Genomic DNA, 16,790 nt, shown 5'->3' with positions numbered 1-16,790 from the left:
CACAAGGGCTCTGCCACAGAGGTACTGCTTGCTCAAAGTGCCCAACAAGCAAATGAAATCTTACCCCATCTCTCTGCCAATTATCCCTCAAAAATAGCGATCGTTGAGGCACATTTAATAGTATTTAATGAGATATGTATCTGGAGAACTCTCCAGTAAGAATAGCATAAAAGTCAAACACCAAAAGGGTCAGATTTACTCAGGTGTTAACATTTACACTCACAGAGCTCATACAATTGTACTGTTGTCCTGGAATTAATACTCTTCCCAAGCAAGAAAATCTTGCTCTGCAACTCAGGGCCCAAGCTCTACCCCTTGCTCTGTATTTGGGTGGCTTGCTGGTGAGATGAAGGACTACGGGAGGGAAGCAATTTCAGACTCCAATTCCACCCTCCTGAATCTCAGACTACAGTGGCATCCTTACATTAGAGTAGCCAGACATAATGAGCAGTACCTTCTGTCTTGCCTCTGCTGGGCTAAACTGCTGCAGGTCTAGATCAGGAAAATTAATTTCAAAAAGGTACAGTAGTACCATTTCTATTAGTAGGGGGAGGGAAGAGGAGGTATAATCAAAAAATAAGGTTTTTATAGAATGGTCGTATTTTAAATCCTTTTTATTTAATAAATGAATAGGCCATTAATCAAGTTAATTTTAAATGGAGCCCAACAGCACATTGTAACAAAGTTTGCATACAGCTAGTTTGCATACAGCTGGTGCCACAGAACCTATACTGCTACCTACTAACAGAGAGTTCTTTTAGTTCAACCATTACAAGAGCCTGGGATTTAGAGGGGAAGCCCTGAATTCTATCATCACTGCTTGCAGTATGCTAACAACAAAGAACCTGGGAACTCTGTGGGGTCATCACCATATTTAACTGCTGCAGTACTGTAAAATACTGGATCTGATTTTGATCACATTGCTGTAAAGAAAAAGTCCAGTTTGGAGCAGTAGATCCTTTGATATTTGGAGGAATCTCAAGTTTCTTCCAATGGGAGAATAACACAGCTTTTTATTCCACAAGCTGCAACGGCAGCACACTGTCAAAATATGTGGGGGCCAAACAAATGAGACTCCCAAGACAAGTACATGTGAAATAAAAAAGGCAATGCAAAGGCTCTATTTTGAGAGAATATACAGAAGGACTTTTTCTCCAGTACAGTTAGCAGCTCAGTCTGAGAGCATACTACAGTTATAATTATCACCATAATTATTATTTTAATAAGAACTAGTGACTTATCAAAATATTACAGTCAAGATTTGTACTTCTCTTCTGTGAGACTGCCAAAAAGGTAACGAATTCTTCAGTGCATATGTACAATTGCTCTTACAGTATGTGCTGATAGCATCTCAAAGATTCTATTTATGCAACCACGCTACTGAACTCAATTAAGTGAATGCCAAACTCAAGATGCCACAGCACTGTTAAGTATTATTATTCTCCTGGTGCCCCCACTAGCAGCTTTGTTGACTCCATTTACATTTCTTCTGCTTGTTTTATACTTTAGGCCACATTTTCAAATTTGGATGCCTAAAAGCTCACACCTGGATCCATATTTATTTATTTAAATGTCTGTTTCAGGCATCTAAATAGAGATTTAAATGTGAAGTCAGTATTCAGGCATTTCACTCAATGTAATTAGGTACCTAAATATGGATGTAAGCCCACAGCTTTAAATAGTAGCATTTCAAAGTTTGAACCTTTCTATGTAAAAATTATTTGCTACTTTTAATCTAACACTGAGTATTTTTGCCATTGGGTATACAGTACATTACTTTGATGACAGGGTTTTTTTGCAAACAAATGTCCAACATTAGGATATCTCCAGTGGTAAGCAGTTATGGTAGGGAGGCTCATCTTAAAGGTCTGCAATTGAGTTGCTGTGATTCATCTACTTACTGCTCCAGAGAGACTACAACATTCAACATCCCATGGGACTACAAGAGGACTAGAGATCCTGGGAATATCTTGGGTTTCTTCCAAGCATAAAATAGTAAGAATCTCAGAGAAATTTAGGAACCACAAAATTTGAAATACGTTAGGCAAGATAAAACCAATAATGAGGCATGTACCAAAAACATTTATCTAACTAAAACCACACAAACTAAAAAAGTTCATCTGAAGGATGCTGCCAAGCAAAGGCTGCAGTTTGAAGTTTGACTACCCATGAACCACAGCCACAATCTTGGTTAAACTAGAACTAGACAGTGTCACCCTGCTCCTTAGAAGTTACTTTTATAAATAAAAGCTCCATTCACTAACCTCTCCACTAATACAACAGAATACAGAAACGGCTGTAATGTGAAAATAGAACACACTGAGGGAAGCATTCAAGATTTGCCCTCAGCGACAACCACACACTATTTTTCTGGCTAGCCACTTTATAGAAACAACACTCATTTATTCTAAAGTTTAATTCCAGTACCAAAAAAGCCAATTTACACATACCATAAATAGTTTGTCCCTCAGAGGAATACACTAATCTTCTCTAAAAATAAAGTCACATCAGTGTCCTATAGTGACTCTTTCAGTTCTTGACACAAAAGGATGAAAGGAACAGGGTTACACAATGTGCAATCATAACAGCATTATGTGGTTCAGGGATGTAACAACTGCCAAGAGCGATTAACTGGTTAAACAATTAGTTTATCCGGTTAACCAGCAGCAGCGGGGGTGGCTCTGGCCCAGCCCTACCATGCCACAAGCAGAATGCCTGCTCCAGTCCCAGCTCATTACAAGCGAGGGGGATGCTTCAGCCCCACTATGGCCGCAGGAGAAGGGGGCTGCTCTGGCTCCATAATCTGGGGGCTGCTCTAGACCTGCTGCCCATTATGGGGAGAGAGGGACTCTGGTCAGCCAATAAGCATGCCAGTAAGATGTATGCTTACCATTTAACCTTTAACATCCCTAATGTGTTTCTCAGTTTTTGTGGCTAATGAGTAAGAGGGGCTACTTCTTTCACTCACAAATTAAGGGCACAGATCAGCAAGGAGTGAAGTTTTGGAACAGGCTTCCAAGTGGAGTAGAGGGAGCAAAAACACTAACTTTTTTTAGGACGGAGCTTGCAAAGTTTCTAGTGGCAGTGGTATGATGGGCCACACATCATTGTAGGCTACCTCATCCGTGATGGCTGTTAGGAAACATTTGCAACAGCCAGAGATTGGGCACTAGATGGGGAGAGATCTAAGTTACTACAGAGACCTCTTTCTCATACATCTTGCTGGTAGTCTTGCCCACATCCTCATGGTCTAACTAATAACCCCCATGGGGATCATGAAGGATTCTTCCAGGACAGACTAAGGTATTTGCTTTCTTCTGCAGTATGGGATAGAGGTCACTTGGTTTGATTTACATTAAATGGTGGATTCTCTGTAACTTGAAGTCTTTAAATCAATATTTGAGACCTTCAGTGATTCAGCCAAAGGTTATGGGCTTAGTAGAAGTAGGGATGTGAAAGGTTAACTGGTGGGGGGCTGGAGCATTGTTTTGCAGATGGAGAAACTGAGGCAAAGAAAGTAAAAGTTAAAATTTTCAAATGTGACCACTCTTTCTGTGTGGCCCACCTGAGACACTTTGGGCCTGAACACTCAGAATTCTAACAACTAAACCATGGGTACCACAAATACTCAGCTCCATTTGAAAAAAAAAAAACAGACACAAAGTGTCTAAAGCTAGGCACCCAAAATTAGGGTCCTCTTTTCAAAATGAGGCTGTACATGCCTTGCTGAAAATGATACAAACATTTACTAATAGAGACGAGAATAGAAGCCAGTGCTCTGTCTCCTCACCCCATTCTCTAAAACTTTGTTTCATGACAGCGGTCTGAGGTACAGTGTCAAAGCTTAAGCAGGGACGTAAGAATCTAAATGCCTGAAAATGGAAAACGGGCACTTTTGAAAATTTTAGCCATTATAAAATATTCTCTGTTTCATCAAAAAATAGATTGCTTGTTATTTGGCGTTCACCGTATTTTAATGAGGTTTAGAACTCAAGGATTTCTAATACAGGTTATTTTCCAGCAGGAAAAGAAATAGGGACACAAAGCAGGGCGCGCCTAGAACCAGTGAATTCATCTACATTGGTTAAGCATGAAATACTAACTAATGTGCCTTTTAAATAAGAAGGATGTTAGCAAAAGTGGTTATATGTTTACAAAAAACCACAGAATTTTTCAGCAGTTACATGTTTACACGCATTGGGACAGGCAACTTTCAAGCCAGCTCTCTGCGTGTGCCAGATCCTGCAGAGCCATCTGCTTCCCCTCCTCATGTGCTGCCGCCTCTGCCGCTGCCTCTCATGGAGCTGCCTGCCTCGCTCCCTCTCCCCCCTGCCTTGCTGCCTTCCACAGAGGCAGCAGAGCAGGGGGGCAGGCAGGAGCTGGACCTTGCGAGGAGCCAGCTTGAAAGCCGACTGCCTGCACCTATCAGCTCCTATCCTCTTCCCCCCCCCCCCCCCCACTGCTGCCTCTCATACAGAGGCAGTTTTGTGGGAGCTGGCATACACAGAGAGATGGCTTAAAATCCAGCGCCTCACGGCCCCCCCTCTCCCCCCGCACTGATACAGAGACAGCAAGGAGGTATGCATGCAGCCATTAGGATTAACCAATGAGCCCAGGCTTAACAGTTAATTATCTGAATGACTACACAATAACATCTCTACTAAATAACCTTTCATGGGTGTCACATTTCCACCTCATACCAGCAGTCTGTACTGTGATAAGACTAAGCAAGACAACCAATGAGAAAAATTGGAGAAAAATATACGTATAGACTTGATCCTCCCATGATTCAAATCATGGCAAAATTCTCTGAAATCTATTGTGTGCAAGATCAAGCTCTAACTAAACAAATCAGAAGGAATTCTGATTCAAATTCATCCTCAAGATGATGATACCTGCAAGTTATACTTTGTTCTTGCTTTTATCTAATCTTATCTAGCAGTTCCTGTTTCATTATCTAGCGCTATTAAGATAGATCTGAAAACTCCGTTTTGTATACTGCACTTTCAAAACAGAAAGGAAAAAAACATTTTGGAAAATATTTTTCAATCTAGCTCAAATAAATGAGAGGTAATGAGGTTATTTTATACTCTGCTATAAAGTAGCCATTTGCAATACTTGATGGAAAATAAATGGGATTTGTATATGTCTCTTTTACAACACTCGGAGGTAAAACAAGAACATGAAAAGGCTTTTATTAGAAAGGAAACATCTGCAAAGACCTCTCATACAATAAAAAAGTCAAAATAATCAATAGCTGAAAAAGACTTGCCATTCCCCAATTAATAAAATTCATTTCATGTAAAACTTTCCCAGATCCCAACAGACAAAATACTTAATGAGATAACTGCTAGATGAGTCCATCAATTTAATCTGGCTCTAATACTGTTCTTAAATAATGCACACATTAGTTCCCCGTTATTGAAAAGATGTGTTTATTTCATTAACGTATGCCTTCCTAAGTGTTAAGGCCTTTTAAAATTATTCAGTTGTCTGGGTCTAAACGTATTGTTTTCCTCCTTTCTCATTATAAAATGATTAGTTGTCTCCACTGCCCTTTTGAATTGTTATTAAAGTTGTACTTTGGTGCTATGATCCCTGTGATAACTAGTGAAGCTGTGGTTAATGGCCAAGACAGTATTTCGATTATGGATCCATTCTTTAGGAATTTCTAATTTTGCCATGTCAGGGGGCAACAGGGGAGCTGGACCACTAAAAGAGACTGGGCTGAATGCTCTTGTTCCAGTCTAGGGGACACCTGTATCCATCAATTCAGAGGGTAAGGCGGCATCTGGGAAGTGATCAGAAGCCAGAGAGTGAGTTCAGAGGGGGCAGAGCAGACTGGTTCAGCCAGAAAGAATGGTTGGTGTCCTCCAATCACCCAGGACTGATGGCAGGAAGGCGCACCAGAGAAAATGTCTGCTGGCTTTGAGATGGAATTAAGAGCCAGAGAACTGAAGGAGAGCAACTGAGGGGCTTAGATCTGGACCCAGAAGAACTAGGAGATGACCCCAGAAGAGAAGCTGAGAGAGTTCTCTCTAGGAAGAGTAGGCTTGTGCCCAAGAAGGAAGACGTGGGGTGGCTGTCCTGGTGGAGGGAAAAGGACTACTGATGAAGAGTCCAGATCTGGTGGAAGATATTGGGATGGTAAGACCTGAGGCCATGACATAAATGTAGGGGACTGGAACAGATGATCTCTCAAGGTCCTTTCCAATCCTATGGTTCTATGAGTTTATGGTTAAATTGGTCTTACTGTGAACTGAAGAGGGAAACTAAGGCAAGAAACCATTTACAGGGCTGTCCATCAGGCTACAATTTAACAAAAAAAATGAGCAGCTTGTATTCAAGCTCATTTAAGCCATTTAGAGCTAGAGAAGTCAGGGTAAAAAACATTGCTTTGATAGTTTTTCCTTTTATCCCCCACCTGTATCAAAAGACACATTTCAGAACTGGAATTCACAGGGCCGTATTATCCCTACATAGACAAAGCACACTTAGAATATCTCTATGCTGCATCTAGGAGAGAGCCTCCCAACACCTGGGCTAGTGGGACTCATACTAGTGTGCAAAAATAATCATATTTAGTTATTATTATGTCAAAGTTTCAGTCTAACTCTACAGCATGTTATAAGTGTATGGTGGTTCCATCAGCTGCTTCTCTCCTCCTAGTGATAGATTAAGATCAAGAATTCCCAGCAGTATTATTAGACCCATTAACTACCTTTGAACCACTGTTATGGACATGCCTGGAGTGGGCTGAAATCCCACTATTTTTATTGACTGTTTTTTTCTGTGCTGTGAGTTCTCATGTGGAGTGGAATGGGGTTCCATCTTGTCCTCCATTGATTTCAATGTGTACATGATTCCACTACAGGGCTACTGCACAGAGAGGACAGCACTGTCTTCACCAGTTTTCTCTCTCTCTCCTTTCAGATGGTGCAGCTAAGCAGTTACTCCAGTACCTAAGGGCAAATCTTCACTACAGGCTGGATCGACAGGCCAAAGTTTGATCCAATGGGTGTTCATTTATCACATCTAGCATAGTTTAGATGTGATGAATCACCTGCCAATCGCTCTCCCATCGACTCTGGTACTCCAACTCAACAAGTATTGATGGGGGAGCAGTGCTAATTGACACACTGCAATGAAGACACCACAGTAAACAGATATTAAATATGTCAACTTCAGCTACATTATCCACAGAGCTGCATAACTTAGATCAATTTCCCACAGTAGTGTAGACCAGCTGTAAGTTGGGACATGCATGATATTGAGTTGCCTGAGGCACAATTCGGATTACAGAAACCCAAAGAGCTGCAGGGGGAGGGGGAATCACGGGATCCAGAAAATACGGTGCAGATAAATATCTGTCTCTTAACTCATGTTTGAAACTTTGTACTGTGGTAAATTCCCAATTATTGTTGTCTGATCATCTTTCAGCAGCATCTTGATACCCATCTCCTGCCCAGACAAAAATGGGAAGGGAATCTTCTCTCTCAGATAAGGACCTTGCTGCTTTTGCATTCTACTCGGGGAGGGGGGGACCTTAAACCCATTCAGAAACTAAAGTTGGTGCAGCAACCCACTTGTTAAGCAGAGTCTCTCCCCCTTAATCACATCACACCAGTGCTTGACAGTTATCTATACTAGTTGCCTGTTGGTTTCTGTGTGCCATGTAAGGTGTCTGTAATAAGAGGGGCCTAAAGGTGATTAGCAAAGGTACTCAAAACAACACCCCACACCTCCCCAAAAAGTTGTATATATGGGAGAAGGCTGCTGCCAGCAGGGTCATCGTATACAACTTCTTAAATATGGAAATAGAGCACTTCAGACTAAAGAGTTAATAAATGGTTTGATCCCACACTAATCCACCACCAGGCAACAGTTACATCTCACTTGCGCTGACATATTAACAAAGTGCCAGCATTTTACTATCTTATAGATAATAATGAAAGCTGAATGGGGCTACATGATACATGACTTAAAGTTATGCAGCCCACATCAGTTGCTTTCCATAACTGGTTCAAGAGAAGGGCCTACAGCTGGGTAATTATGAGTGCATCCAATGCAATACATGTCACTGCAATACTGAGTGTGAGCTAAAATAATAGCAGAAGTTTTGCGGTTTCATTCACCACTACAAATGTGAATTTTAAAATGTTGTTAAGAATAAACATTACACTTACTCCATTCTTACAAAAATCTGTTGGGCTACGTCTAGACTGGCCCCTTCTTCGGAAGAGGCATGCTAATTTCTAACTTTGGAATAGGGAAATCTGCGGGGGATTTAAATATCCCCCGCGGGATTTAAATAAACATGGCTGCCGCTTTTTTTCCAGCTTGGGGAAAAGCCGGAAAAGAGCGTCCAGACTGGCGCGATCCTCCGGAATAAAGCCCTTTTCCGGAGGATCTCTTATTCCTACTTGCAAGGAAAAGGGCTTTATTCCGGAGGATCGCGCCAGTCTGGACGCTCTTTTCCGGCTTTTCCCCAAGCTGGAAAAAAAGTGGCGGCCATGTTTATTTAAATCCCGCGGGGGATATTTAAATCCCCCGCAGATTTCCCTATTCCAAAGTTAGAAATTAGCATGCCTCTTCCGAAGAAGGGGCCAGTCTAGACGTAGCCTTGCAGTGCTTTTCAAAGATAATGGCTTTATATTAAATCAACCCTTTCTCTAGACAGTAGCACAATTATTGTTTTATCAATTAGGGGTAGGGGGTTTTTGGCTGAATGCATAAAACTTCTGCAAATAGCACTGAATGGGTGTAAAAAAAAGATATATTGTTACAAATACTCACTGAAGTCAATGTTTCTGATAGAATTCACATTTCTTTAAAGACACATCTAATACAGTTTAATTAAACATGAACCACAGCAGGAAATTGACTTATAAGTAATGAAAACTATATCTGTAACTGGACAGGAGATCTAGTACAGGAATATTTTTACTTGCAGAATAGCTCAATTAAAAATTATTTCTTTATGCCAAGTTGGCAGTTTGCATTTAAATATACCCAGGTGTGGTAATATTTTATAATAATGTCATTTTTTCATTTTACAAGTGAAATTGCATATTACACATATCTTATGGCATTTAGAATAAATCTAAACATACTTTAAATGCTTGGTTCAAAAATTCTTTCTTTTACTACAGAAGTATATTATCAAAACCTCACACTATTTACCTCTTAGTGTTTGATTCAGTGCAATAAAATAAATGCTGTTCTTTAATACTGGTATACATTTCTGCACACTGATCAGGAGCAAAAAAAAGAGAGAAAATTAAAAAAGATTTTAAACATATGTGGCAATGTTTGAATTGAGCTTTTAGAAGTGACACCTTCGGGAAAAGTCCAAAATATTTTGTGTGAATATTAGCAAATAAACTGGTTGCAGCCCACATGATCAAATATTAGTTAAATGGTTCATAGACAACAGGTCTAGTGTACCAGAGGTCCTTGCTCAAAAAAAAAAAAAAAAAAAAGGAAAAAAAAAGGTCTAAAGATATTTTTAATATGATTATGGATTCTCCTGGAGAGGGAAACAGTGATCAATGTATCCACTATTTCACACAGATGGAGACATTCAGTGGTTCCCTTTGGGCACACCAATGAGTATTTTAATACTAGCTCCCAGTGAATACTAAAAATAGTCTAAAACAAACTACATCCTGTGCTCTTGTGATTAAACTGAAAAAAAGAGAGAGGACACATAGTACTTTGAATAAGTACTTTGTGTGAAAATCTTCTTAAAATGGTTACGCCCTAAGTTGTTTGCGTATAATGGAGCTACTATACTCAGGTCAGCCAACTTTGAAAATATCCTATAACAATTTGATGAATGCAAACAGTGGGAAATTCAGGCTGAAAAGGAAAACCTAAACCAGCTCAGAACAGGCAGCATGTAAATGTGTTTTAACATTAAAAAATACAGCACCAGAAATTATAGGCCTGAGTTTTCTCCCATACAGATATTATACTTGTTTAACTCCATTGACCTTAACTGAACTAGTCCCCATATACAGTGTGGATCATAATCAGACCCTATGTTGCTTAAAATTTTCCTGCTCTTGTTTCATAACTGACATAAGCAAATGTGCAGCTCTCTACATACAAACGTAAAGACAGTCATGTGTCTGTCACTGGGATGCACAATGTATCGCGGTAAAGAACAAACAGTTGTACGTCAATAATCTGTGAATTTAGCCTATCAAAGTCAATGGGGCTGACAGAATAGTTAGTTTGACTTCTTCCATAAATTTGCAAAAGACCCAATTTATGGTTCATCACACAAGTTTCAGTCATCAAATAGATACTGGTGTGCGTACTCGTGATGACGTAAGTGTAAAGATGATCATGACTCTGAGGGCTACAGTTTAAGCAAAGCTATAAGCTTGTGGAATCATCCTTAGGAAGTGTTGCCAAATCATTTATTGACACACAACATATTTCTATTGTTTATACAACATTGCTGTTTGTTTCAGAACACATTTAAAATACAATGGCATGGCTCACTGTGACACACATTGGTTACTCAGGGTTTATCTATGCTACACTTAAAGTGCACAGCAGCATCCCTGTCTCTATAATATGAATACCTCCTACATAAACAGAAGGTGTTTTTCCATGATGCAGTTAATCCACCTCTCCAAGAGGTTGTAAGTAGGTTGAATGAATACTTTTTCTATCCACCTAGCTAAATCTACATTAAATCAATCTGAATACTGTGCTCAGGATACAAAATTTTTCACAGCCTTCCAATGTAGTTAGGTCAATCTAACTTTTAAGCATGGAACAGGCTGTATGTAGCAAGTGCAGGAATAAGAAGTTCATAGAACATGTTTACACAGCATGTTATCTAAACCTTGAATTCACAAGGAGCTAGATCACTTAGTCCTTAGGTCCTTTAATGTAAGCAAACCTATAAATCAATGACTGCTAATCACCAGCATAAAATACTTTAAATATGCATATCCACAAATGACATAAGAAGCACTGAACTATCTGTTTGACTGTTGTGAGCGTCACACAGCCAATATTTCAGGGGACTTTGTACAATATCAGCATTTTGAGTGACAACACTTCATTTTTATCTTCTTCACTTTTAGTAGCAAAGCTGTATGGGCAGCTCCAAATGCTGTGTTTTCAAGAAAACCCTGTGAGCTTTTTTTGCAGGTTTCACAGCCTTATTCTTTCAGATTCCAGTACATGATGATCTTATGGCCCCTTGCAGTTCACAGCTCATAACAGGCATTTTCTGCACAGGTCCTCAGGATCAGCCTGCCCCCTTCTGGTTCGCCTACCTTCGTTGTAGTAGGGGCAGATGGATGTAAACTTGTTTCAGGTTGACTCCAGAGCCTGAAAGATGTCATAGCTGTCACTTTACTTTAATAAATAGATCCTGATGTGACAACTAAATATAAGACGGGAGGAAGGGGGGAAACAAGCTTGAGAAAAACAGGTCTGAAAAGAGATACATAAATGGAAAAAGATAGCAGACTAGAAGAAAGATGGTAATGTTCGACATGTAAAATTTCAGGACATGAGTCATTAAAGTGAGAAGACTGTAAAATAAAGCAAGAGAAAAGCTAATTTTAGTAAGTAGGAATTTCAGATTCATTTATTTGGAAGCTGGAAAAAAACCTCAAAACACACATTACTACAGTGTATGCAATCTTCCAGAGGACTGTTCCTGAATCTTAGCAACAGAACATTAATCTATTCTTATTACAGGGGATGATTTCATAAAACATACTTGTGGTTGGGACACCCTCAGTAATCTATGAAGACAAGCCTTAGCTCTTGCTTTGTCTCTTAGGATGTAAATAGAGAGACAGATATGAAGAAAATGTGCATGTCTGAAAAGGGACAAGGCAAGACTTCCCTAAATCAGATTTACCCTGAAGTCTATGAAAGCAAAGCTCATAAACAAAGGAAGCTTCTCCTGAACTACAGAAAACTAAATATTATTTATACACAGTGAAATACATCTTGGGCTTCATATTAATTTATTTTGAAACCTATACCATTACTTACTTGTTTGTTATTCAGATGTCCCTTTTTATTTCTAATTACTCAGGCAATTTAAATAAACATTTGAGAGTATGCAAAAAAGAAGTTGAATTCTTAGTGGGCTAATAAATTATTGCATTAAATATTGTCCCTGGTTACCTGCTGTACTAGATACAGTTGTGCAATCTAGAATAATATTTGTGTGTTTTTCAGATGCAAAAAAACATAGTAAAGGCCATGAGAATGTATCAGAGAGATAACTACACCCTACTGAAGTTTGGAAGATTCAGAAAGTGATATATTTTGAAATATAATTAAGTCTCAAAAGAGGACACTTCTAATAATAGAGGATCCTATTAAAACATTTTCCTTTGTTGCTGTTTTATAATAGGTCCCCTGCTGTTTGTTCACTTTCTTTTGGGAGAATTCTTATGATCATGGTCAGTCCCTAAGAGGAGAATGACACACAATAACTACAACACTTTCTTCCAAAGGATAGGGAAGCTGCACTCTATAGCGAAGGACTCTTAGAGTGAAGAGCAAGACCAGAGTGAATATCTGAAATGAAGAAAAGCAAGCGGGGGGGCAGGGGGGTGCTAAATGTCACAGTCTCCTTTTCAGAGAGGAGTGACACGATGGGAAAGTGAAGTCTAGTAGGTCTCCCTCTCCTGCTTCCAGCAGCCAGAGGAGCAGAAAACACCACCACTGCAGCGCTGTCTGCTCCTTTGTCACTTTCACACCACAGGAAACGTGAGTGACAAGTCTATGAGTACAAGCCATTCCCACAGCAGCGCCCAGCCAGAGCGCAAGAACCCTCACGAGCATGAAACGATCAACAAGCACAACACCGTTTCCAGGACTGAAATCCTTAGAAAGCAGATTTTCAGGCATTCAGGTTGTAAATGGGGGGCGATGATTAAAACACGTAAGACAATATAAGGTGTAAATAATATGCACCTTCACGGGCCGTTGTGAACACTGTCTAATGCCAAGGACATTGATTTTCTGTGCCCAGACCATGCCATCTCCAACACGGATACTCTCAAAGGTTAGAGGGGAGCTTTACCACCCAGAATGGAAATTACAACAAATCGGTCCCGTTCCAACTTCGCAAGATTCCCCTGCTGCCCTTCCCCCACCCAAACAACTGAGGAGCAGCAGCCTCTTGCAAAGTTTTCAGAGGCTCCAAGCCGGAGCTTTTCAGTCAATTACCTGCCCGTGCCTTCCAAGTGCACTTACAGCGCATGCACTGAGCACGAAAACCATCCTGCGCCCATCCGCAGAACTTCTTGTCTTTCCCGGCTGCTCTTTAAAAGCCACCGGCAGATCCTCGTTCTCACTCTTGCCCCTACCCCCCTCCGGATCCAAAGAGCCCCGGGATCCTGGAAATTCATCCCTCTGCCTCCCCCCAACCCCAGACCCGGGTAAGGCTGCTGGCCGCAGACACAAGAAGCTGCCCGCGTGCCTCTTGCAAGGGGCCAACCCGACCCTGGTCAGGAGAGTCGATTCATTTCAACGCCGCCGAGCTGGCCAAGTGCAGAGAGACCGGGGCACGCTGCAGCCTTCGGGTGCCCCCCAGGCCAGGGCTGGGGCGGGCTGCGAAGGGGGGGAGGCGGCAGCACCTACCAGCGCCTTGCTGTGGAATGCAGCAGGTCCTCTGCGGTGCTGATGCGCCCGGTGGTCGCTGCTCTCGCCGCCGCCCCGGTCCCGCTTCTCGCGGCCGCCGCCGGCCCGCTGCTCCTCGCCCGAGTCCAGGCTGCTGAAATTCCACACCACCAGCGTCTGCAGCAGCAGCACGGTGAGCGCCGCGATGAGCGCCGAGTGCGAGCGCCGGGCCAGCCTGCGAGCGCACGGAGCCGCCACCATCTTCGCCGCGGCTGCCGAGCCCCTGAAAGCCGCCGCATCCGCCGCGGCGCGGAGTTTTCAGACGGGCAGAGCCAGACGTCAGCAGCGAGTGGGGAGGGAGGGGGGGCAGGCGTCGCGGGGGAGGTGGGCTGGCGAGGGCGAGGGAACTGGGGAGGCCGGGCGATGTGGCAGCCCCCGGCCCGCAGCAGCCGAGGGGGCTGGGGCGTGGAGGGGGCGGGGAACCGGAGGAGGAGCAGGGGCTGCTTGCAGCCAAGCGCCGGGCACTGGGCAGCTCCATGCCCGGGGGATGCTCTGCGCCCCCCGCCCACTCCTACGGGCCCGCCCTCCCGCCGCCCGCAGGGCACCAGCCCCTCCGCCAGCGGGCAGCGCCGAGCCCGGCGGGGCGGCAGCCCGCGTGGCGAGCCGTGACTGCCATCTGCCGAGGGAAGGCTGCTGCGGCGCTGCCGCGGGGCGGGGACGGGCCCTCAGGAGCCAGGCTGGGCGGGAGGTCGGGGCAGGAGATCCCGGCGTTAGGGGGAGGGCGGCTCTGGCGGCAGAGGCTTGTTTTTGAGGGGGCAGCTGAAGGGCAGTCCCGCCGGGAGGGAGCCAGCGGGGAAGGAGGGGTGAAGGCAGCGCAGTCCCCACCCCTCCCGCACAGGGACTGATGGCGCTGAGGAGCTAGCCTGCTCCCCGGGGGAATGGGAAAGGGCTGCGCCTTTCTGCCCCCGCCACACTGGTTCCTCTGGCCCTGCTTTTTCTAGTCCCCCTGGTTCTTAACCTGTGGGGCAGGCCTAGCCTTAGCCAGGGGCCCTAACTTCTAGCTCAAGTGATAGAAATGTAGCCGTGTTAGTCTGGTGTAGCTGAAACAAAATACAGGACTATGTAGCACTTTAAAGACTAACAAGATAGTTTAATAGGTGATGAGCTTTTGGTGGGTCTGGCCCATGAAAGCTCATCATCTAATAAACCATCTTGTTAGTCTTTAAAGTGCTACATAGTCCTGTTTTTTGTTCTAGCTCAAAGTACTGTCAGAGAGTCCTTGGAAATGTTTCAGGACTTGTGCTGCTGGCGTCTTACAAATGTACCTCCGCACCCCCTGGCAGTGCTTCAGGGACCATTGAAACCCCTGGCTAAGGTACAGCTTGACTCAGGGGCCCTGAATTAGCATGGGGTTAGGACATGGCTTGGTTGCTTTTCTTTGCAATGCTTCTGACATTAGGCAGCTTTCATTAAGGGTTGCCAGTTGGCCAGGACACTGGTTTGACTGGACCTTATTTTTATAGGACTCCAGTTGAAACTAACCTCTTTTTAAATGTCATCTGCACATGAGATAATACAGACAGGAAACATGAGTAAAAGTGAAAGTGGTCTCTCATGAGACTTTAATACACACACAAAATGCTGGCAACTCTGGAGACTGTTGTACAGACAGATTTTCAAGGGAAATTACCAGCTCCTCGTTGACTTCTTACCTTTTCTAGTAGGCAAGCAAAGTGTAATTTTTTGAACAGTGTTTACTGTAGTTTTGAAAAATCTATTTCAAAATAGCCCCAGTTCTAGGCTTTGTAAGGTTCTGACACCAGCTGACTTATGATTTCCATGCCTCTGATAACTGCTCCAAAGAAGTGATTTGTTGTGTTCCTAGCTTGTGAATACTCCATTACATAACTTTTCAATGGGACTACACACGTGCATAAGTGAATAAAGGATTAAGTCTCAGGAGCAAATAATTTCTGGAACAAGCAGCGTTTTTGCTTCTTCAAAAGCATTGGAAGGGCGATTAAAAAGTAAAAGCAGGTCCAAACTCCTGACTCGTTAAGGATTTGATTGGGCAAGCTCCTGAACCCCCACATTTCCCTGCTTGTTGACAAGGCTTAGCACTTCGCACGACAGGGTCAAGACAAGTAGAACCATCTTCCGAGCTTCTCATGAAGTGTCTGTGTTCCCTAGTCACTTTAGGCCTGGTCTACACAGCATGGGAAGGAAGGTCGAAGTAAGATATACAACTCCAGCTACCTAAATTACGTAGCCTGAACTGATGTATGTTAAATCGCTGTCCATACAACAGAAGGTCAAGGTCAATGAGAGCAAATGCTCCCATTGGCTCCCCTTATTCCTTGCGAAGAGTTGGAGAACTGGCGCTGATGGGTGCACCCTTTGAGTTCAATCTAGTGGGTCTATACTATACCTGCCAAATTAAACCCCAGAAGATCGACCATTGCAGCGTCATGCCCTAAGTGAATTATTTTATTTCCTTCTTTTCCTCCCCAGGGTTACCAGTCTTCTAATCTTAGACATATAATGGGTTCTTGTGATGATGCTAGGAAAGAGTTTTGTTAATCTGCACAGTATTCCTATCTTAATTCCAATCACAGCCTTAAGGAGCTAAATTCACATTTCAAACCATAAACCAAATATGAGAGGTTTATCACATAGAGTAATGTCTTTTTAAATGATAGTTGAATAGAGCTTAAACAGTCTTGCCTTTTTATTCTCAACAAACCGCAAACTATGGAGCACGATCCAAAGGGTGATGTTTTGTATTAATGGAATACAATGCATGGCTCAGTGACAGCAAAAACACTTACTTTCAATAAGGAGATGTTAAGAAGGCAGAGAAGGGTGGGTTAGATGATGGCTAAATATGACAAATAATTACAAAATACATTGTTTTCCCCCAACTTTGTGAACAACTAGAAAGAGTGCTTTTAAATCTTTGCTTACTCTCCCTCGTCTGAGCACCAGGATGATTTGATACAAATAAAAGTACATAAGGCCTGTCAAAAGAATTGGAGGGTTAGATAATAAAATAATTTCATATGCAAAGGGCTGATGACTTTGCTGTGATCCTACAAAATAAACATTAAAAAGGACCTGATTTTGAATTCACGCTTATTTTATACTGATGGAGTCCATTGACTCCTCCTTTAACAGTG

General features: G+C 42.7%; 1 protein-coding gene across 1 annotated transcript in view; it reads right to left on the bottom strand.

Moving 5' to 3' along the window:
- Nucleotides 1–14,186, bottom strand: part of XYLT1 (xylosyltransferase 1) — a 399,566-nt gene extending 385,380 nt beyond the window's left edge. Inside the window, exon 1 of the mRNA XM_075899380.2 lies at nucleotides 13,636–14,186. Within this exon, the coding sequence (XP_075755495.2) occupies nucleotides 13,636–13,875 (240 nt within the window). The 5' untranslated portion in view covers nucleotides 13,876–14,186. The remainder of the gene's footprint in view (nucleotides 1–13,635) is intronic.
- Nucleotides 14,187–16,790: the final 2,604 nt, after the last annotated feature.

This window comes from Pelodiscus sinensis, chromosome 15 (assembly GCF_052426305.1).
Source record: "Pelodiscus sinensis isolate ZL-2025 chromosome 15, ASM5242630v1, whole genome shotgun sequence".
Lineage (NCBI taxonomy): Eukaryota > Metazoa > Chordata > Testudines > Trionychidae > Pelodiscus > Pelodiscus sinensis.
Note: the sequence above shows the minus strand (reverse complement) of the source record. Positions and strands in the feature narration are given on the sequence as shown.